This window comes from Sminthopsis crassicaudata, chromosome 2, assembly GCF_048593235.1.
Source record: "Sminthopsis crassicaudata isolate SCR6 chromosome 2, ASM4859323v1, whole genome shotgun sequence".
In the NCBI taxonomy this organism is placed as follows: domain Eukaryota; kingdom Metazoa; phylum Chordata; class Mammalia; order Dasyuromorphia; family Dasyuridae; genus Sminthopsis; species Sminthopsis crassicaudata.
In genome coordinates this window covers 91,417,730-91,441,999 of record NC_133618.1, presented here as the reverse complement: position 1 = coordinate 91,441,999, position 24,270 = coordinate 91,417,730, and the positions used below count along the sequence as shown (strand labels likewise).

At 33.2% G+C, this 24,270-nt stretch overlaps 1 protein-coding gene across 3 annotated transcripts in view; it reads right to left on the bottom strand.

Moving 5' to 3' along the window:
- Positions 1 to 24,270, bottom strand: part of FOXN2 (forkhead box N2) — a 61,763-nt gene that overhangs the window by 14,910 nt on the left and 22,583 nt on the right. For all 3 annotated transcript variants that reach the window (XM_074286784.1, XM_074286786.1, XM_074286785.1), the window contains exons 2-4: positions 16,657 to 17,204; positions 5,885 to 6,009; positions 2,844 to 2,908 (exon numbers count right to left, since the gene is read on the bottom strand). In XM_074286784.1, coding sequence (XP_074142885.1) covers positions 2,844 to 2,908; positions 5,885 to 6,009; positions 16,657 to 17,190 — 724 coding nt within the window. In that variant the 5' untranslated portion in view covers positions 17,191 to 17,204. The remainder of the gene's footprint in view (positions 1 to 2,843; positions 2,909 to 5,884; positions 6,010 to 16,656; positions 17,205 to 24,270) is intronic.

Below are 24,270 nucleotides of genomic sequence, written 5' to 3'. Positions count from 1 at the left end.
TATCTGCCATTGATTTTACAACCTTGTTAAATATGGATTCTCATGACTTAAGAACTTTGATCAATATAATAATCACAACCATGATTCTAGAGAAAGGAAGAAGAAAAGTATCCACTTCCTGAGAGGTGATGGACTAAATATATAGAATGAAAAGCATCTTTGCACATGGCTGATTTAGGAATGTTTTGTTCAACTCTATATATTTATTATAGGGGTCCCCGCTCCATTCTATCCCTGCCCTCTGGTAGACAGGAAAAGAAAAAAACAAATGCTTAATAACTGAAAACATTTTTTTCAATAGGCTTTTACTGTGTTTTATTGTTTTGCTTAATACAAATGCAAACCAGGCTAACTACACATCCTTATGTGACCATAGCAGAAGAAAAAAAAAAAATTCACCTGTTCTCAATAATTATTTGGGTAGATTTTCATAAGTAAAACTTATAAGATTACTAATTCTGGGCTCACTTAAATAATGGATTCATTCAAAAAAAATTTTTTTTTACTTTATTCTTACTTCTTTTTAACAACCATAGTACATAGATTTAATGAATTAGCATCTCACTAAAAATGATCTAATGTAGAACTAGCCACAATGTTTGCTTGTATGTATTTGTTTCCTTAAGCTAAGTGGCAAGAAGAGATGTAAAAAAATTTGTGGTCCTATCAATTTAAAAAATTTGAGATGCTATGGTAATAATTGAACTATAAACAGAATAAAAATAGGCTCACATCCACTCCAAAAGACTTAAAGAGGGCAGTATCCTCAACATGACCCTTTTCTCTGATCCTCTGCCTTACTGGAAACATAGATTCTATCCCTGGCTGTCCTGACTCTAATAGGTGATTTTTTTGCCTTATCAGGGATCTAAATTCCATGCAACTTCCCAAAGTTTATTGGCTGTGCTCCATAATAAGCAATATCTAATTCAGATTTCTAGTTTCTAGCTCCCCTTTTGGTAACTCTGAATTCCTTGTTTTTATATCCCTAGCTCTTAGCACAGTGCTAGGCACATAACAAATGCTTAATAAATCATCTGTTTTGTATTTAGTATACAGTTTAACTGGTGATAAAATGCCAGCAATTTTCTTGAGACTTGAAATCTTTAAAAACTCCATATTAGTCTTATAATGGTAAAGACAGACTAATAACTTTTTGATGTGTTTCTTATTTTTTTCTAAATAGTAGCCTTTTATTTTCAAAATAGATGTAAAAATAGTTATCGATATTTCTTATTTAATCAAGTAAAGGAATAATATAAAGAAAGGGGGCTGAAGTTCAATGCAGTTTTAAATGGAAAAGACTTTGTAATCTCTGAAAACATACATAATTAGAGAATCTTAATGGAAAAGAAATCCCTAATTGGAATTATTGGCCCAGAAAAATTTTGGGTGGTATAAGTTAACTGTTAGTCCTTTTAATCTCTTTGATTTTATAACCTCAATATAAATTGATAAATTCTTAGCCACCATTGTTATATCTTCATCTATATATTCACCTTTAATTAAATATACAAATAGATATTTATAAGATTTTACATTTGAACTGGAAGGAATCTTAGGAGCCATTTAATCCTCTCTCCCCTTCTCTTCCTCTCTCCCTCTCTCTCCCACTTCGCCACCTGGCTGCCCCTTCAATCCTCTCCTTTTATAAATGAGGAACGTAAGGCCTAGGTAGGTTAAATGATTTGCTGCAAATCCCTCAAATAGGAAGCATTAAAGGAAGGACTTGAATCAAGATCCTCAGACTGTAGATTTCTGATGCTACCTTCCAAACTCAAACAAGACAAAAACCCAACAAAAAATACACACTCTCCATTTTGTTCTCTTGCTTACTTAGCATGTAATTCCTTTGAATCTTGCTAACTGACACACTATAATAGAAATATCTAAATAAAAAAGCTAACTTGTAACCTGACAGTTATTTTCTATTTTCATCTTCATAACATTCCTGGGAGGTAAGTGCTATTATGTTCATTTTACAGATAAGGAAACTGAAACAAAGAGGTTAAGTGGTTTGCTCAGTATGACATAGCTAGTAAGAATCTGATTTGTATTTGACCTGAGGGTAGCCATCTTCTAAATTAGAGGAAGTGAGGCTACCCTAAAACAGAAAGAATCAGCCCTACTGTTCTAAATTGAGACCTTCCTCATGTTTATTAGTGGGGAAAATGTAAATAGAAGTTGATAAGCACAAAGGCATAAAATGAAATATAGCTTATAGCTCCCCTAGAGGAGTATCAGAAGGCAGTATACAGAGGAAAGGCAAAGGTACTAAGAAGGTTTTGGGGGTGGAAAGATGTAGAAGGTGGATGGGTGGAAGAGAAATAGAGAAAGGGGAAAGAGAACAGAGGAGGTGTAAGAGGTAAACTGATATACAGATCTCTTCTGTTGAGAGGAGGAAAATCTGACTAAAGTCTACTTAAGAGATGTCTCAGAAATTGATAGGAAAAACCTGTGAAAATGTCTCTCCTCAAATTAAATGACAGATTCTATTGAAATGGGAAAGAAAAGAAGAATTCTTGGAAACATGGTCATACACATCAAATACTGAACCTTTGATACCATTTCTTTGACACAGTGGTGCTCAGTCATTTTTTTAAATAAATAAATGTGGTTAAAAAACATGTTGAGGAACTGGCACACACACACACACACACACACACAAAAACAAAACAAAAAAACAAAACAAACAAACAAACAAAAAACTATGTGCCAATAAACTACAGAAACAGAATGAATATCTGTGATAGTATTATTGAGAAATTAAATTCTATAGGAATTAATAAAATATTTTCCAATGTTCTCTTAAATAAGTCATAACATCAAATTTTAATACGTACCTTTGAGAGTTCGAACTTGGCTCTGCTTTAATACAGAGGTTATATAATGGGGTGGTGATGATCCACTAAAAAAAAAAAAAAAGAAAAGAAAAGAAAAAAAAAATCACAGCAGAAGTTTTATTTATATTCCTTTTGTATTTAATACTTCACAGTTAAATTTTTACTTAGCTAACATATTTACATGCTGGAGGGTAGAATGGTGTAGAAGGGCTGACCTTGGTAACATACATCCAGGTTCAAAATCCACTCCTGATCCATGGTGTTTTTGTGACCCTGGGCAATGTTTTAAGAACTCTAGGCAACTCTCTGAGATTCTAAGATTCAGAATAGTAGTTACACTGGTAGAAAGAGTTTTCTTAGTAAGAATTCCCCATGCAGATAGAATCACAGGGCTGTACCTTGCTATCTGAATTCTCCCTTTACAACATTCCCCCTTATAACTATGTGAAAAAATTTTGTATTGTCTCTACTATTTCTTGAGATGACACTCAGACCAGTTTGGTACTGGAGAAATTTAGGAAAGAATCAATGCTTAAATAATAGATATAAATGTTATCATAGGGACAAAAGTTTAAATAATCCACAAGGTTAAAAAAAAAAAAATCTGCTTTATGTAGACTCTTTTCTGCTGACAACCAATTAAGCTCATTTGACAAATCATGAGTACTTAAAAAAAAAATTCATATTAAAAAAGTTGCATTTAAATTCACTAATAAATATTTATGTCTAGTAAATGAAATTAAGCATCAACATTTAAAAAAATTTAAGTAATCACAAGAATAAAGAAATTGGATCAAAAAAACTTATTTCTGAACTGCATTATAATACAGTAAGTGTATTTTGTCAGATAAATTTCCCAACTTTTTAAAAACCACATTATTGTTAGCTTTTGAATATCAGAATAGGAAGGGGCTGAAAATCACCTAGTTTAATCTCTCCTTTTCATAGATAAGGAAATTAAGGCCTAGATTGGTGAAGTGGCTTGCCCAAGGTCATACTGGGAATAGCAAATAAGTAGAAGAAGCCAGGATTCAAGCCTGGATCCTTTAACTCCATATACAGTATTTCTACCACAATGCCAAGTCTCATCTGGTGAATTCTAAGTTGGACTTGATGGCTTCTGAATTCCTAAGTCCTATGATTCTGTGGTAATAGTGTGGGAATAATAGTTATAATGAATTTGGTGATAATGGTCTAGATGGAGGTGATACAGTAGTAAGTGAAGATAATGGAGGTAGTAAAAAATAAATGTAATAAGATTTTAGGAGTTAAAAGGGAGATGATTCAGTTCAAAAATTTATTTTTATTGAAAATGTTTCTGAAATAAAGTCATTAAAACAGGAGCATAATCTGTCACTATACTTGATGTAGGCTGTAACAGGCTGGTCATCTCAACTCTTTGGGACTAAGTTTCGCCATCTAAAAAAATAAATAAATTATAGGAGAATACTGCTAAGCTTTTCTTCTAGCTATTATTATTCTAAATGGGAAAATTTTTAACTGAAAATAAAGTTGTTAATGTAGAATGAAATAAAAATCAAGAGAACTATACACACACAATAACAATAATAAATAACCTTTCTAAAAGGCAGTCTAACTCAGATTGCTGTGATCAAGCACAAGTTTAGAGATCACAAGATAAAACCTAATTCCCTAATATAGGAAGGGAAGCTAAGAAGGTACAAAATATTGTCTACATTGCTAGATGCAGTCATTTGTCAGATTTGCTCAACTGCTTTTATTGTTGGGGAAATTAGTGGCACTTGGAAAATGACAGCATTAAAAGCAAAATACATAAACAAAAAAAAAGTACCCTTTGTGTCAAAATAGGTATTGAGACATTGCTATCAATTGCTTTGTTTTAGGAAAGGAAAAAATTATAAAATGACAGTAGGCACAGTAAATAAATCTCTTAACATAAGGGAAACCAAAAAGAAAAAAAAAAAAAAGAATGATAACTACTGAAAGCAATATTTTTAAAATAGTATTTTAAATGTGTTATATGTAGATTTTGGGAAATAATGCCAATTCTTAATTATTGACCAGTTCTTTGGCATGGCTTCTTAATGAATACCATTAAGTGATTATTTCCTTAACTCTAAGAAAGATAGTTGTAAAAACTACTAGGCTTTTAAGTAGTATTAATTAGAGATAGATCTTATTGATATATATTTTTCCCAATCTAATAACAGTTAATAGAAAGCTAAAAATACTTCGTAATTTCATTGTAGACATGTCAATTTGGCCTTTTGTAGTATATGTCCAAATGAATTTCTCTTACCCCCACACTGATCTCTATCACTGTGATTAAAGTCTCAATGAACAAAAAATTTTAATGGAATTTAGAATCATTAAAAATAAAGTCTGTCATAAACGTGTTGTACATTTCTGCAAGCTTTTTACAAAAGCTGCACAAACTTCTACCTAACTCAAATCAAAAAATGATTGCACAAAGCTCAACAGATCAAAAAAGCTTACATAATACTTCTTTGGACAAAAGACTTAAATTCAAAGACATAATAAATACATTTAAGGTCTGGATTAGGATGTCAAATGTAGGGGTCAATAGGAGAAAATGTACCCAAAGACAAAGGTTAGAAGAATTACAAACATCTCATGGGCAAATAAATGAAACTCATTATAGTTGTATTTTACTTGGCAAAATTTCTCTGGCATTTCAGTGATTATTTTTGTGAATTCAATGTGCTATTCAGAGAGGAAAAGAACTTTTAACATGGAAATTGAGAGATTTCACTAATTTGAAATTGAATATATAAACTTAAAATGAACAAAAAATTGCTATTTTTTATTTTTTTTTCTTACAAACTTAAAAATGTATGTTCCTAACATATCCTTCAGGCCTGAAACACATGATACTTATTTTTCATAAGCATGAATGAAATAATCTCAAAGCAAAAGCATAAAGTGTAAGTGACTGTCTCATCCTAAATTCAACTTTAAATGAAAATTTTTCCATTTCTCCATTTCGGGAACACCAAACACTTAAACCACTAATTAATTGTAACTGAATAAACCCTTACTTTTGTGGTGATGCAGGAGGGGTGTAAAATGCAAGTGCTGAGGAAAAAGGCTGCTTCTTCAGTGCTTGTATAAGATTGGGTTTATATTCTGGATCAACACACCATAAGGAACCTTTTCCATTCACCTAGCAGTAAAGAACCAACAGGATTAATGTTTTTTTGGGGTTTTTTTTTTTAACTTTTTAGAATATACAAGTAAGCAGAATTCAAATGTTTTTATTAGTTTACAAAGAAGGAAGATGGGTAGGAAGTGAAGAAGGCTACAGGGATGGGAGAGAAAATACAATACTGTGGAGAAAGTACTGCTGGCTCTACAGCTTCAATAGACAAGACAGTCAAGATAGTCTTTGAGAATGACAGATCACAGGCTCAATTCCAAGTTTTACTAAAGTTTGCTAACTGAAATACATAAACTGCAAAGTATCCAAAGTTTATGGCAATCAGATCAAGTACCTTTTTTTGCTAATATTAGCCTTTTAAAGAGAAATTATTAGGAACAGCTATTTTGGCACTTACTAGCTAGCTGTGTGACCCTGGGCAATTCACTTAACCCCAACTGCCTGGACACCCCCCCCCAAAAAAAGAAGATTAATGAAAGCAATTATTTGAAGTTAAAGCAATTTATAATCCTTACACTGCTGATTCAGAAGAATATTATCTACACAAAGAAATTGGGAAGTAAAAAAAATTACATATTACCAATAAGATTAGAAAATAAAGATAAAAATATCACTAAAGGACTACAGAACTATAATAGTCTTAGTCTCAAAAAATAGACGGAAAGGACACATCTGGTTCTTTTACAGAAGTTGAACAATGGTTGTGGAATACTGCATATAATATTAGCCTTTGGATATATTGTCTAGTTTTTTTTAATTTTGGGGGGGTGATTAAAATATGAATGAAAGGAATAATAAAATTTTAAATTAAAGCACAAATAATTTTGGTGTTTCTGAAATCACAGTATCAAATAATATACCCAACACTATTGCTTACTAAATCCTACTTAGTTTTAGATTAGGATAAATTCTAACCTATAGAAACCATGGCTGTTGGGTAGAAAAGGCATAATAATTTAATCATAATTTTGAAATGGCATTTCACATTGTTTTGTGAGAAGATTGTAGTTGTTTTGATCACTAGGAAATGAAATCTTAAAATCTGAAAGTAGGAAAACCAATATTGACAATGTATTGCTAGAGGACGGTTAAGCTTCTTGAGTGTGGTCTCAAGTAATTCTGGTTGTTTCCACAGTAGCATTTCCTTTCCCTAGCTCTGCTACTAGAAATATAAGATGACTATGTATTTACAGCTTTGTGTTTTAGATTATGTAGCTAAAACACACTTACTAATTTTCATCTAAAATAGCACAGATATATTAGAGACTCATGAGGTTGAGATATTAGATGAAGAGATTCTTAGAGAATGCTGTCAAACTAAATGTGCAAAGAGAAGATAGTCATGTGATTGGAAACAGGAAACATGCTTACATTGTCTCTCAGTCTGTTACATTTTGGAACAATGTTTAATTTTGTGTAAAATTTTTTACACAAAACTAATTTAAATAGGCAAAGTTTATTCCCCAACAAATAAGTAATCAAATGATGCAAGCACTTTCTTTTTCCAAAAAGAAACAAACAAAAGAGGGGAAAATGCTAAAAATCACCACTAAAGAAATGTGAACTAAAACTTTTTTGCTCTCACTCAAACTAGCAAAGATGACTAAAAACAGAAGCAATCATAGCTGGAAGATCAACACAACAATAATAATTCTGTTGGAAGTTATAATTGTAAATAAACTTTAGAGAAGTTACTAAAATGTGGATGATCCTTTGAATCAGCAATTTTATACTACTAGGCATATACCCTAATGAGATCAATGACACAAAAGAAGGTCCTATACTGTATACACTAAAATATTAAATAGCCCTTTTAGAAGAAGCACAAACTGGAAACAGTACATATTCATCGATAGAGAGATGAACAAATTGTAGTAAATTAATGTAATGGATTATTTCACTACCAAGAAAAAAGAATGCAAGGAAATGAGAGAAACATGGGAAAACTTGTATGGAATAATGCAGAGTTAATAAATTAGAACCAAGTTATCTGTAATAAATTTTACTATCAGAAATAAGAGATGTACACAAACATTATAACAAGGATCATGAGAAGAATTTATTAGAAAAAAAAGTAGTGCTCGTAATCATTGATCATAGACAAAGTCAAACTTAAAGATTCAATCAAATCTATATTATGTCAGCCATATTAATATTGCTTTAGATGCACCTTTATATATGTGTAGGGTAAATGTGTACATGTGTCTGAGTATGAACATTAAACACACACACACACACACACACACACACACACACACACACACACACACACACACACACACACACACACACTTGTGCTTAACCGTAGCCTGCTTGGAGGAAGCAAGGGGGATGAAAGGGAAAAAAAGAATAAAGTAAAAAGTGCACAGCAGAGAACAAAAGAATAACCTACAAAGAAACAAAGGAAAGATGGACACTCATGAATATTATGTCTTCTATTATATATACCTTCTTGAAATGGAAATTTATCGTCATATACCTCGTCAATCCTTCCTGATGTTTTATTCGACACATGCCAATGTTCTGTTTTGGTTTTTAAGTTTTCCTTTTTTTTTTTTTTCTTACTGTTTTTTATTTTATATTTATTTCAAAAAATATTTTAAATACAGACTTAGAACTCATCAAATGCAATGATCAATATCAGTTTCAAATGGTTGATGATGGAATATATATACTCCCTCTCATAGAAGTGATTGCTGTTGATATAACTCCTATCTCTATAATAATTATTATAATACTACCTAGACTAGCCATATCCAAAATATCTCAGATCTGTATCCTATCACCTTTCTGTCAAGAAGAAGGAACACCATGTTTCATCATGGGTCCTTTGGAATCATGTTTGGGTCAGTATATTGATCAGAGTTATCAAATTTCTTAAAACTGTCTTTACAACATTGTGAATGCATATATTTTCTTCTTGATTTTGCTCACTACACTATCAATTCTTGTAGATTTTCTAGGTTGTTCTCTGAAACCATTTTCTGAATCATTTCTTAAAGTGTAAAGTATTCTATCACATTTAATTTACCATTTGTCCAGTTGTTTCTCTACTGGTGAATAGTACTTCTTTAATTTTCAATTCTTTTCCACCACAAACATGATGCGATAAATATTTTTACACATAGGGGTTTCCTCTTTGATCCCTTTGAAGTACGGACTTGATTGTACAAAAGTTTTTCATTTTTCTGGAGAAAAAGTCCTAATTTACTTTCCAAAATGACTAGACTAATTCATAATTTCATCAATAATGTGTTAATGCATTTTCTTCCCACAGCTCCTCTTTTTTTTATCACTTTCCTTTTCTGTCAAACTTTGCCAATTTTATGAAAATAAGGTGGGACTACAGAATTTCCTAATTTGTTATTTCTCTTCATTATAGGGCTATTGATAAGTTTTCCTCCTCAGAAAACTACCTATTCATATTCTTTTTACCATTTACCAATTAAGGCTGAAAAACTTTTTATTCTTTTAAAAACTGTGAATCAATTCCCTTTTTATCCTGGAAATTAACTTTTACTAGATATTTGTCACAAAACTTTTTTTCCCCAATTTACCTGTTTCCTTTCTAATTTTAGTTATATATATTTGTGCAAAGATTTTATCTTATATAATCATCAAAATGATTCGATATTGCCCAGTTTTAAAAAGATAGATGAGTGGGGGCATCTAGGTAGCACACTGGATAGAGCACCAGCCCTGAATTCAGGAGGACCAGAGTTCAAATGTAGTCTCAGACACTTAACACTTCCTAGCTGTGTGATCCTGGGCAAGTCACTTTAACCCCAGCCTGGGGTTGGGGGGAGGAAGATGAGTGGAATGGATTAGATTCACAATATACAGAAGCAATTGAGCACATGTATGATGAACCCAAAAATCCCCCACTATTGGGATAAGAATTTATATAACAAAAAACTGCTGGGAAAAGTGGAAAGCAATCTGGGTAGAAATTAAGTATAAACTTACAACTTATCCTGCTTCCCAAGATAAGCTCCAAAGGCATATATAACTTAGGCATATATAAAGACATATGTCACTTGGAGTTACATAAAAAATAAATTGGAGGGGCAAGGAAGAAATCACCTTTCAAATCTATTCTATAGAAAATGAAGTAAAAAAGTTTCTGCACTCTTTATCTTTCATATGGTTACCAAAGTGATTTTCCAAAGTGTACTCAACAAATTACAATAACTTCTCATCTCCAAGACCAAATAAATCCTGTTTGGCTTTTATGGTTTTCCCAATCTGGCTGTTTCCTATCTTTCTAGTCTTACATTTTACTCCCCCTGCAGGTACTCTGATCCAGCCACACTACCTTCCTTGCTATTTCTTGCATACTTATCTCCTTTCTCTCTAGCTGTACCTCAGTTTGGAATGCTCACATTTCTCACTCCCTGGTGTCTTCCATTTTCACCATTTTGTATGTACATATTTATTTATATGTTGTCTCCCCTACTTAGAATGAGTTACTTAATGGCAAGGACTACTTGCTCTACAGTGCTTAGAATAAGAGTAATTAATAGTATTACACATACAAATACTAATTGTTAGTTGAAGCCAAGTATTCAAAGTTACTTCTATTTGGAATCTTTGTATAAACTTGTCTTTTTTTCTCCACATATTATAGTAGAAAGAATGCTAAATACAGACTCAGAAAAACCGATTTCATATCTTGGCTCTACTGCTTTCTAATTTTATCACTGTTGGTCAAGTCACTTACCTTTCCTGGGTCTAACAAATAAAATGAATGGATTAGAATAAATGAGCCTCTAAACCTGAAAGATGACTTACCTATTAAAAAACTGTCAACTCCTCAGCCTAGCATTTAAAGCTCTTCATAATCTAGCCTTACCCTATGAAAGAATGAATAAAACCGTATTTATTAAATGCTTCCTATGTATCACGATTTCCTCCTCAGAGGAAAAGTCACTTAACTCTGCTTAGTTCCCTCATCTGTAAAATGAGCTGGAAAAGAAAACAGCAAACTCTCCAATATCTTTGTCCCCCACAGGAGCAAGGAAAAGTCAGAGATGACTGAAATGAATGATGAACAATTTGTATTAGGTACTGGGCTAATCCCTGAATACACAAAAACAGGAAGAGGTCATTGACCTCAAAGGTCTTACATTCTAATAAAAGACAAAGACAGTAGGAATGGAGGCCAGAAAGGAGTGTTTAGGTCAGGAAATCATTAGACTGAAGAATAAGGAGTGTGTGGTATTTTGATCAGTAGCAAAGGGATCTGGTCAGGGTCAGAAAGAGGTAAAAGCTCACCAATCAAAATGACAGTCTCTAAGGGCAATAGGTAAAGTATGAGGCTAATTGGTATGGAGTGTGAAGTTCAAATCAATGCCCTATCTTATTACTAAAACCAAGTAAGAGATGTCCCTTTTTCTCCCTTCAATTTACTCCCTGCTTGAAATATCTTTCTTCTGCATAAAACTTGTCCTTAAAGTATAGATCAAGATATAATTCTCAAATGAGGCCTTTCCTATTAATTTCAGTTCTCTGTTCTCTCTGACCTGCTATACCAATAGGGTTTTTGCATTTATGGAATGCTTTGATATTTCTACATTGCCTCCTGTTATTAATTCCCCTAGGCTTTCCTAAATACCAGATGGTGATTACATTTAACTATTCCATACAACTAAATGTAATTCTTTGGGAAAAGTTCTTTAAATTGATTTCTCTCTAGTACAATAAACAATTATCTTGGTGAACTAAAAGGGTATTTCCTAATGTTTATTCACTAAGTCCATTATTTGTTATTACATTATTTTATTACCTTCACTTACTAGCAAGTCATAATGTATTTGTTCTTTTGACCTGGATCACTCCATTTTTACAATTAGGGGAGTAGATATAAATAGTTGTAAAATAAGTAACAAATGAAAGTTTGATGAGCAATGAAGTCAAGATATCATTCAGAAATGAGAACCAATTAGGTAAACTAAGAAGATCTAAAACCTTTGTTCAACCTTTTACTTAGGGATTTTGCAAGTTGTTGTTTGTCCTTCATTTTCAAAGAGAACCAATGACATTGCAGGATGATGTCTTGACTTGTGCATGAATAGGATTTAAATGATGCAGCCCTACTTTCTCTTCCAGAGTCAAAGTCCTAGTAGAAGACAAAGTCCTAGTAGGATCACGGTTTCTTTCTCATTTTAGGATTTAATGAACACAGATTGCTCAAATGTGTGATATGGGGGAGGGAAACCATAGAGTCATTATTGGTAGTGGTTATTTCTACAGAAGAAACTTCTTGTTTTGATGTGAAAGCTTCTCAGAAGATGAAGATTACTAAGATAACAGCTGTTAAAGAGATAAATCCAAGATGACTAGTGTTGGCTCAGGAAGCAGTGGATGACCTTGGTGGTATCTCAGATGTCTTACCAAGTTCTAAGTCTTCATGGCTACTGGAATAAATTGTTCTCAATAACCCATTCTTCCAACCTTAGTCTTTATGTGCTTGAGGCAGAACTAACTCACTGACAGGTTGGTTATCTTTAACCTGGTTCAGCCCAAACATTGAAACAATTTTTCCAGGGTGTGGCTGCTATATATGTTATAGCTTCTTGGAGTCACAGTTGAGAGTTAAGTGCTATGTAGATAAGCAGCCCTAAAAAGGGCTCAGCAAGCCATCACACCAGAGGAACTAATCCTCCTTGAACATCCCAAACACTCCTGTATCTTTGCATAGGAACTGAAGAGTTAAAACTCAAAAGATAAAAATGTTACAAAACAACTGCCACAAAACTTACATAAAGATTAAAAAATATTTGTGTCTGAGAGTTTCATGATTTAAACTATCCTTTGTCAATATACATCAAGAGACAGGCTTTACGTTCTGGTTATCCTGACTCCATACTACCATAATTGTTCCTCATCTATCTACTAAATATTCAAACAACAGCATTACTCTTTCTAAAAGGAATAAAGCATTCCTGATTGTATTATTCCCTGGAAACAAAAGAATATATAAAAACAGAAACAAGGAAGCAACATTACTCTACAGAACTGTCTTACTATGAAAATAAGGTATTTCTGTATATTACCTTTTTTAAAAAAGCTTCTTAACTACACAATAACCTTTTCCCCATTTAACATGCAACAAGATGGTTAAAGGTATAGAGAGATGGACTGAAATCAAGAACACTTGATTTCAAATTCTTCCTCAGATGCTAGCTATGTTGTCTGGCATTGGCCAAATTACTTAACCTCTCTCAAACTCAGTTTCTTTATCTGTAGCACCTATCTACCTCACAAGATTATTCTAAGGATGAAATGAAATGATATACGCAAAGCACTTTGCAAAGTTTAAAGCTCTACTATTGTATATTACCTTTTTAAAAAAAAGCTTCTTAACTACACAATAACCTTTTCCCCATTTAACATGCTACAAGATGGTTAAAGGTATAGAGAGATGGACTGAAATCAAGAAGACTTGATTTCAAATTCTTCCTCAGATGCTAGCTATGTTGTCTGGCATTGGCCAAATTACTTAACTTCTCTCAAACTCAGTTTCTTTATCTGTAGCACCTACCTACCTCACAAGATTATTCTAAGGATGAAATGATATACGCAAAGCACTTTGCAAAGTTTAAAGCTCTACTATTAATATAGTATTTTATTTTATATTATTACAATTTCTTTTAGAAAGAATACATTCAAAACTGTAAAATGAGGGTCTTCCTAATTAGAATATCCTTGGCAAGAAGACTGCAGTTTGCCTTAATTCAGATTCATGACTTTACTAGAGTAAAAAACACCTTCCACTAATAAAGATCAGCAACTATTCTACAATTTATGGTCTTAAGGGAGTTGTCTGGAGACATCAAGAAATTAGGAGGCATGCTGTATAAGAATTTGAACTGAGCTCTTTTGATTCTCTAGCCACCTTCTTGTAAGATTGCAAAGGGAAACAAAAGTAATCATAATATATAACTTGTCCCACTTGCCTTCAGTACAGAATATAAGTCCATCCTGACTCATTATCATGTCTCTGCTAATCTGATTTTTGGTGGGTATTCAAAAGGGAATGATTTGAATATCAAAGGATGAACAGAAGCCCTTAAGAAGATGAAGTTCTACAATATCTTTGCAACAATGACCATCTCTATAGTCATATATGTCAAATGAGAAATATATTGCTTTCTTATGCTTTTTTTCTTTAAAAAAAAAAAAAAAAACTTTATAAATTTGGCTAGAAAACTGCATATGCTTTGATTCAACAGTGTATCTACTGGGTCTGTATCCCAAAGAGATTGTAATAAAGGGGAAAAGGACCCACATGTGCAAAAATGTTCATGGCAACCCTTTTTGGAGTGGCAAGGAACTGGAAAATGAGTACATATCCTTCAGTTAGAAAGTGGTAGAATAAGTTATGGTATGTGAATGTTATAGAATATCATTGTTCTATAAGAAATGATGAGCAGGATGATTTCAGAAAAGCCTGAGAAGACTTGCATGTATCGATGCCAAGTGAAGTGAGCAGAATCAAGAGAACATTGTACATAACAATAAGACTGTGGGATGATCAACAATGAGGTGATTCAAGGCAAGCCAATAGACTTGTGATAGAAAGAGCCATCCACATCCAGAGAAAGAACTATGGAGCCTAAATACAGACCACAACATAGTATTTTAATTTTTTTTTTGGTGTTGTTTGGTTTTCTCTCATTTTTTCTCCCCCTTGGGATCTGATGTTTCTTACACAGCATGATGAATATGAAACTGTTTATAGAGGAATAGCACATGTTGACCCATTAGCAGATTACTTGCTGTCTAAGGCAGGGAGAAAGAAGAGAGGGAAGGTGAAAAATTTGGACACAAGATTTTTGCAAAGGTGAATACTGAAAACTATCTTTCCATGTATCTGGAAAAATAAAAAGGCTATTTTTAAAAAATGCTCTAGTCTTTCAATTTGTTCATTCTGTGTTTCTGTTTTCATTCTAAGAATCAGCAGTGTTTTTTACAAATTATTATTATTAATTACAATTATTTATTATTAATATTTTTAAGTTTTACTTTATTCTTCAAGATATACACACAATCACACCCTTTCATATGAACTATTGGTCCCCATCTGAAGTAGATTCATTTTAAGTGGACTTTTCTAAAATGAATTCTCTCCCCCCTCAAAAAAAGAACGTGTTATATAGGTAGATAACACTTTTACTCAGTGATATACCATTAATTTTTTTTTGAGAGCTCAGAAAGTAAGCATTAAAGTAACCATTAAAAGTCAACCTAGCTTCATCAAAAGCATGGCATGACAATCTAATCTTTTTTTTTTTTTTTTTTTTTTTTTTTTTTTTTTTTTTGGAAAGAGCAACTAGATGATAGGTGAGGGAGCTATTCTCTTTTTCACTATGAACACCAGAATTCTCTTAATTTTTCTTCATTGTAAACCTATACTTTCCCCTCCTCCCCCTCCAATCCCCCTACCTTAAGAATTATTTGCATTTAGATGTTGTTCTTCTCTCAAACAAATTTAAGCTCTTTAATTTAATAGGGACTATTTTGTCTTTGCTTCTCTTAACATAACCCAGATCTTGATACCTAGGAATATAATAAGTGTTTTGTCAAATTGCTTTACAACCCTGAAAAAGCTGACAGGAAAAGTAAAAAGTAATGCATATTATAATAACAGATATTCATTCATATCAATGAACCCAAGTCATTAAGAAAGAATTAAATTATATTGAGTCTCTCCTGTTAAATAAGGCAATGAAGATTTTTAAAATATTTCTCAAAAACCTAATTTTGTTTTTTTTTTTTAATCTCCCAGATCACTGAAGCTCACTGCATTCACTAAAAAAACTTATGTGATGATGATGAGGGTAAATTATTATGACAAACACTACAGCTATAACAAAATTCTACATTACTACCATAGCATTTTACTTTATTGTTCAACGTTTAAAGATATTTTCTTAATTGATAAAACACATTTAATCACTCTTCATCATGCCTCATTCAGAGAGGCAATTTTATGTCCATTTTATATATCTGGAAAGAAGCACAAAAATTCCTACTAAGTCATAACAAATCAATAGCCAGTTTACAAACTTGCAATTTCTATAAATGATAGCAATGATGAAAAGAAATTAAATTACTTTATTCAAACTTACTTAACAGGGCTCAAGAATTAGATCTTACTGGGCTGAAATTTTAAGTGAAAAGTTGACTTTTCATAATATTAAAAGGAGAAAACTATATTTGCATTGTTTCCTTGAATGCTGGTATAATGTCTTTATTTAATCTTTGTATTTCAGCATCTTATACATTATAGGTATTTTAAAAGTTTTAAGTCATAATTTTTTTCAAAAATTTCAAATTTTTTAAAATTACAGCAGCCAAATAATTATTCCATTTCTTGAGGCACCTTCTGCCTTAATTTTTCCACTAAGAACAAAATGCTAACATTAAAGCTATTGAACATTCAAATGACTATATAAAACTAGAAATATGTGAATATTTTCTATTAAAATTAAACATACCCAGTAGTGAGTTCATGGCAAATGCTTTAAAGAATGTTTAGCCTTCTTGATTGCTTTCACATTTAAAAATGCTTTATGGATTGTGCCCTCCCCCCCAGAAAACAACAACAACAACAACAACAACAAAGTAATGATTAAAAAAAAGTCTCACCTTGCCATGGCTTCTTTCCACTTTCTGAAAACATTTATTCAAAGAAAGGTTGTGTCGGACAGAATTCTTCCAACCTGTTGGTGCTGTAGCAAAATATGGAAAGCGTTCCAGAATCCAACTGTAGATTTCTTTGACTGGCAAACATTTATTTGGAGAATGTTCAATAGCCATGTAAATTAGAAGACTAAAAGAGTAAGGGGGTTTTGAATTCCCTGATTTTTTTTCTGGGTTCTGGTAGGATGGTACAAAAGATGGGACATTATCACCTTCAATGTCATATATTGGACTAACGATAGGAAGACCTTCATTTCCAAGGCTGAAGTTTGTTAGAAGATTAGTACTTTCATGAAGCCAGTTCAAGTTTGTGAGCTCATCATCTGCTGATTCACTGTCCACTAATGTAGCTTTTGGCCTGGCAGCATCAACTGCTTCAGGCAAGCTTCCCATTCTGTAAATCTGGCTTAATCCTGCAACTTTTTCTGCTCCAGGAGTTTCAGCTCTCTTATCTGGAGTCATTCCAGTAACTGGACCCATTTAATCCTATGGCTCTGCAACAAAGAAAACAATTATAAATCAATGTAATCCTCAAGACTCAACCTGTTTATCACTTAAAATGTTGATTTAAATGCCTATCCAACATATGCTTATATATGTATGGATATGTATATATATTTTACACGTAAAATAGCCAGAAATAAATTTAGACTAAGAATTAAGAAAATGGAAAATACCCCACCATTTACATCAAAAGATTATTTATTGAATACTGTTGTAGTTCATTACAAAAGCAGACAATAAATAGAAAAGTTATTCAAATATTTTCTAATTATAGATACAAAACCAAGTTTTTAAGCCCGCTGATAATATATGTGGAATAAAAATTTTAAAAAACTAATATTTAGAATGGTCCCTAGATCCTACTACTTGAAATACTTCTTTTCTAAAATAAAATTCATCCACAGAATCAGCTATACCCAGCGAAAGAACACTGGGAAACGAGTGTGGACTGCTTGCATTTTTGTTTTCCTTCCCAAGTTATTTTTACCTTTCTAAATCTGATTTTCTTGTGCAACAAGAGAACTGTACAGGTGTGTACACATATATTATATTTAAGATATACATTAACATGTTTTAACATGTATGAGACTGCCCACCATCTGGGAGAAGGGATGGAGGGAAGGAAGGGAAAAGTTGGAGCAGAAGTGATTGCAAGGGTCAATGTTGAAAAATTACCCACGCATATGTTCTATCAATAAAAAACTATTTAAAAAAAAAAAAAAGGACCTTCTAAATAAATAGATAAATATAAAATTACCCATGCATGTTATCAATAAAAACCTATAATAAATAAATAAATAATAAAGTTCATCCAATCAACAGAATAAAGATATAAAACAATGTATATGAATGGACCTCTATCCTTATGGGGGAGGGCAAGGAAAGAACCACATTTCCTGAGAAACCAAGGGAAAATGACCCACTAAATCCATCACTATTTTAAATAAATAATCCAAAGTACTCATTTTAGAAATTTTTAAAAGACAGCTATTGTCTATTTTAAGTCTTTATTAGTAAGAGGGTGCACACTTTTTTAAAAAACCAGTTTATTATCTGAAATTCTAACTTTCTCATGAAAAATCATGAAAAATGATAGGAACTTTATACAGAAAATGCTCTCCCCTCTCCCCTCTCCCCTCTCCCTCTCCCTCTCCCTCTCCCTCTCCCTCTCCCTCTCCCTCTCCCTCTCCCTCTCCCTCTCCCTCTCCCTCTCCCTCTCTCTCTCTCTTCCCTCCCCCCACTTTCTCCCTTTGTAAGGTAAGTGGGAAGCCCAAGTAAGCATGTGAAGGCTATCTATAAGTACCCAAACTTAATTGTAATATAGGCTCATTTGCATTTCTCCCTCCTCTGAGCAACTTTTTTGCTTCTCAGACTGTAAAAACTTAAAGAAGGGAAAAGTATAATCAATTGAAAAATAATACTGGAAAGAAATTCTAAATACAGAGTTTCAGACTTTTTTCATCAAAGCACCTTTTGTAACAAGGAAGGATAATAGCAATTGGAAGGGATTTTACTTTATCTCTCCATTTATTTATTTATTTGATTAGTAGAAGGCGATTGGGTTTAAGTGACATGCCTAGGGTCTCACAGCTAAGAAGTGTTAAGTGTCTGAGATCAAATTTGAACTCAGGTCCTCCTAACTTCAGCGCTAATGCTCCCTCCACCTTGCTGCCCCAATTGGAAGGGATTTTAAAAAAAAACATTTAGCGGATAAGAATGCTAAAGATAAAAGAAGTTAATGATTTATGTATGTATGAAGGATCTAAGAAGAGAGAAAATAATGACAACTGATCTCAAAGATAAGGCAGACCTGCTTAGTCCTTATTTTGGTTTCTTCAAAGATGGTCTGTGAACTAGTGCAAAAAATGGCTAATCTGGGATCTGATATTCAAGATAACCTAGGAGAAAGTAACATCTACTCAACCAGAATGAGTTCAACTCACCCTGCCTAGATGAACCACATCCATATTTAATGTCTTATCTATCCTGTCAGAGCTATTAGGAAGCACTAAGAGAAAGTGTTTTCATCAAGTCAAAGTCTTCTTCTAAGACAAAATTAAATTAATGCATTAAAAAGATTGCTATATTTAGGATTTGAACTAATGGAATGCTTTTGGGCAATTTCTTGTGATCAATGGCAAACATCACCTTCAAAATTCATCTGACTAGTTACAGTACAATCTGTAATCATAGAAAAGATTAAAAATAAAACCTTTTGGTTCCCTAAAGAATGTTGCAGTTGGGAATTCATATGTTTTTGATAATACTTTCTTTCCTTGTTCTTTACAGATATATGGTCCACTGCACCCATACTAGTAAAATGTGAACTTAAAATACAATCATACTATACATTCAAACCATCCTTAACAATTTCAACTTTAACAAATTGAAAATTTTGAAAACATTAAAGGGTTAAGAATACTATCTACCCTTCCTCTTTATATCTCTTCGACAGACTTGACAGATGTCAGTTTCTCTTGGGGGAGGGGAGGAAGAGGAAAAGGGATGAGATATAATAATAATCTCAAAACAAGTTTCTGGTAATCTTTAATATTTATAATTATCAATTAACTTGTTTTTTAAAGTAAGCATAATATTATACTCAAAACACAAAAATTTACCACTTACAAGTTAGTCTATAAAGAGAAATTTCAAATAAGTAAAGATTCATATGATCTCTACTGTTCTAACCTGGTATGTTCCATCCTAGAAGACAGGTGAAAATCTGATGGACTTTACCAAATTGAGGCAAAGGAAGAAATTAGAGTTTTCTACATGACAATTATTTTAGTCCCAGCTATTAATAAACTGCATACTAAGGTATGGAGAGATTTGTGAATTTTATTAGAATATCCACACTTTTATAATCTTCAAAGAACACCTAGGGTAGAATACTGGATAGGGTGCCAGAATCAGGAAGATCAGAGTCCAAATTTGCATTCATCCATTTAACTTACTAGCTTTGTGACACTGGGCAAGTCACTTATCCTATCTATTTCAATTCTTCATCTGTAAAATGCAGCGAAATGGCAAACCACCCCAGTATCTTTCCCAAGAAAATCCCAAATGGGATCAGGAAGAGTTGGACAAGATAAACAAGTAAACAGACTATCTTCATCTGTGTTATCATTGATGTGGGTACTACTTCTAACTATGGAGATCACAAGTTACCTAGACTTACTTATCCTGTGCTTCTGTCATTCTTTCATACACCTTCCTCAGTGTTTACACCCAATATTCTAGAGGAAGAGTTCAGTAAACTTGAATTTTCTTAATTTCTAACTAAAATTAAGCATTTTTTTCTATTATGAATGCAGGCAAAAAAATTGCATGGATGAAGCATTTATTCTAATTATGTTCAAAGCAATGTACTATGTACTGGAGATACAAATAGAAAAATAAGAGCTTCTGGTCTCAAGATGTTCACAATCTAATGCATATAATAAAGTATATGCAAAGTTTCAGCCAGTCTGATATATAAGTCCCATGGTGCTTAAGGTTCAGCAAAACAGATGGTAATGACTCTAATGTTATTTTGACTGATAACATTCCAATTTCCATTGGATGACAACAACAAAGATTTAGTGACAAGAACTTTCTTTTCTGAGACTTTCGTAGCTATGGTTGTAGCATCTGCAGAAGCAGCCATCAGGCTGTATTTCTCTACAGGTTGCTTCTCAAAGTGATAAATGAAGATATTGGACTAGAAGCATTGTTACTCTCAAGAGGGTAGAGGACCCTGAGCAGTCTCTATAATGATCTAAGTGGAGATGGTGGTATGATTTGACTGGCATATGCCGTTTCCTCTCTCTCCATTGGCTTTACCAGACTGTCAAAAGGGGAAAACAATATAGAAAAAAAAATGCTCATTCTCTCTAATTTAATTCTGGATCCAATTCACTATCCATCTTGAGGAAAATTAACATTATATTATATTACATTAATAAATAATTTAATATTATTATGTAACCTATCCTATTCCACAATTTGAGATTCTCCATTTCTCATTATAGCTCAAAAGACATTTTCCCAGTCTGAACTATAGGCATGGTAGAATAATCATTCCTAGCCCATAAGTACTTGATTTTGAACCTGAGAAAGAAGCAGCTTGGCCTAGGCCTCTGGCTTGAGTGGGATTCTCCTGTCCTCTTTTCTTGTTAAAGTTAGGAATAATGTGATCGCTAAAGAAAAACCATTGAGATGGTTCTGATTTTCTAACCAAGATTACTAGACGTAATTTACATACATCAAGAAATTAATATTCCATAATTGCTAAAGCAATTGGGCAACTAGCTGGCGCAGTGAATAGAGTGCTGGACTTGAAAACAGAAAATTTAGATTTCCAAGTTCAAATCTTACCTCTGAAATTTACTAGGCTGGGTAAACCCTGAGCAAGACATTTAACCAGTTTGCTGAAGTTTCCTCATCTATAAAATGAAGTGCGGAAGGAAATAGCCAACCATTTCAGTATTTTTGCCAAAAAACAACAACAACAAATGAATACACCAAACAAACATAAAAAGATGGGGTCATGAAGAGTCAGAAATGATTAAAAAACTTAACAACCACCACGGACAGAGGATATGATATGCCACACAAGAAAGCCAATCCATTTTCTCCAACTGCAAAACTAATCTTATCACCTAGGATTACTTCTAAGGGGAAGTAAACAGGGAGGAGATGGGGTGATCCTTAACCCACCTCCTTATTATCTACCAATTGGAATAATTTTATCTTTGCTATGGGAGATTTAAATGATATCCTTCCTGATAGGCCAATCAGAGAGAGGCTACTGACCCCATTTATTAGTTATTGCTATCTCACTATAAATTGATCTTTAGGTCCCTAATTTTTGGCTGAGATGGCCAGCATCACCAACTTTACTAACAGTTTACCCATCATTGTTAATAAATTATTATCTTGATTTTGAAAAATACTGCCTCAATCTACCTTTCTTACCATTTTACTTTCCCACAATTTCAAGTTACTTATCCAAGATATTGTATGTATATATAAACACATACACATATATATGGAACTAGGGCAATAACTTGTCCACTCAGTAGTATATCAAAGTCTAGACAAGATGAATTTGTGTCTATTTGGTCACTTCAAAACATGGGGTATTCTCATGTGCAAATGGTAGCTCACGGACGAAGCACCGGGCTTGGAATTAGGAAGATTCATCTTCCCAGGTTCAAATCCAGTCTCAGACACTTGAGCAAATCACACAGATTTGCCCCAGATTCCTCAGCTATAAAATGAGCTGGAGAAGGAAATGGTGGACCACTACAGTATCTCTCCAAGAGTACTCAGAATGGAGTCAGGAACCATTGGAAATGACTGCACAACAAACAAAATCACTATAATGGAAGTGGTCTTTTCTGTTTATGTTGCTTAACAAGATATCTGGCCCATACTATTTGATAATAGGTACTTAACAATAGGTCCTTAATAAATTTCATCTTATTATTGTCTTCATCTATTTGTTTTTTTTTCTATAGGAATTACTATTTATCTCTTGTAAGAGATAGTGAATCTTTTTGCATTGTTGTGGGATTTGATACTATTAATAACAGTGTCACCAAGCAACCAATACAAACATCTAGAATGTTCCACCTATAAAAAAAGCCTGCCGAACACTGAAGTGAATATCCTCAAACAAAGGGAACATCATGATTAAAGGTGCAGATACAGGTAGGTTCATGTTCACTAACAAAGAGAGTACAGTAAAATCAAGCAATTAAAAGCACTTGTTAACTACATTCTTTGTGCCATATAATGCACTCCTAAAGTGAGACAGTTCTTGTCCTCAAGGAGTTAACCTGCTACAAGGCAACACAAAGTAAAAAATGAATACAAGACAAATACTAAATGTTTAAAGTTATTGAAGGGGACAGTTACTAAAAACTGGAGAAAAGCCTCTTGAAAGAGCTGGGGCAACTACTACATTCCTCTCAGATTGGCTCAGATGACAGGAAAAGATAATAATAAATGTTGGAGGGAATGTGGGAAACCTGGGACAATAATACAACTATTCTGGTGAACAATTTGGAACTATGCCCAAAGGACTGTGAAACTATGCATATCCTTTGACCCAGCAGTATCTCTTCTGAGTCTGTATCCCAAAGAAATCATGAGAGGGAAAAGGACCCATATTTACAAAAATGTTTATAGCAACCCTTTTTGTAGTGGTAAGGAACTGGAAACTCAGTGCTGCCCATCTGTTGGGAGATGGCTAAATAAGTTATAGTATATGAATGTAACAAAATATTGTTCTCTAAGAAACAATCAGCAGGATGACTTCAGACAAGCCTGGAAAGACATGAACTGATGCTAAGTAAAATGAGCAGAATCAGGAAATCATTGTACATGGAAACAAGAAGATTATATGATGATCAACTTTGATTAACGTGAGTCTTTTCAATAATGAGATGATTCAAGCCAATTCCAATAGACTTGTGATGGAAAGAGCCATCTGCATCCAGAAAGAGGACTATTGAGATTGAATGTGGATCAGAATATAGTGTTTTCACCTTTTTCATTGTTGTTTGCTTGCTTTTTTTTTCTCTCATTTTTTTCCTTTTTGATCTTTCTCGAGCAGCATTATAAATGTGGCAATATGTCCAGAAGAATTGCACATGTATAAGATATATTGGATTACTTGTTATATAGGAGAAGAGATGGGGGAAAGGCAGAAAAATCTAGATACAAGATTTTGCAAGGATGAATATTGAAAACCATCTTTGCATGTATTTTGAAAATAAAAAGCTATTATTTTTAAAAAAAGAAGGAGCTGGAATCTTGTAGTGTTCTCTGTTGAGGTTTTCTTGGGGTCTCTGTGAGCAGCCTTCCTTTCAGTTAGGTAATCATTACAAGTACAGCCAGGTGTTGAAGTCCAAATCCTCTATTATCTCTTTCCAAGTCTCGTCTCCTTTCTTGAGGCCTGGTTAGCTTTCTTAGAGGCCTATCTCTCTCCTTGGTTCCAAGAACTTGAGCTCCTGGCACCAGTCCTTTGTGTTCTCTGTCTCTGCCAGCTTCTTGAGGTCCTCCTGA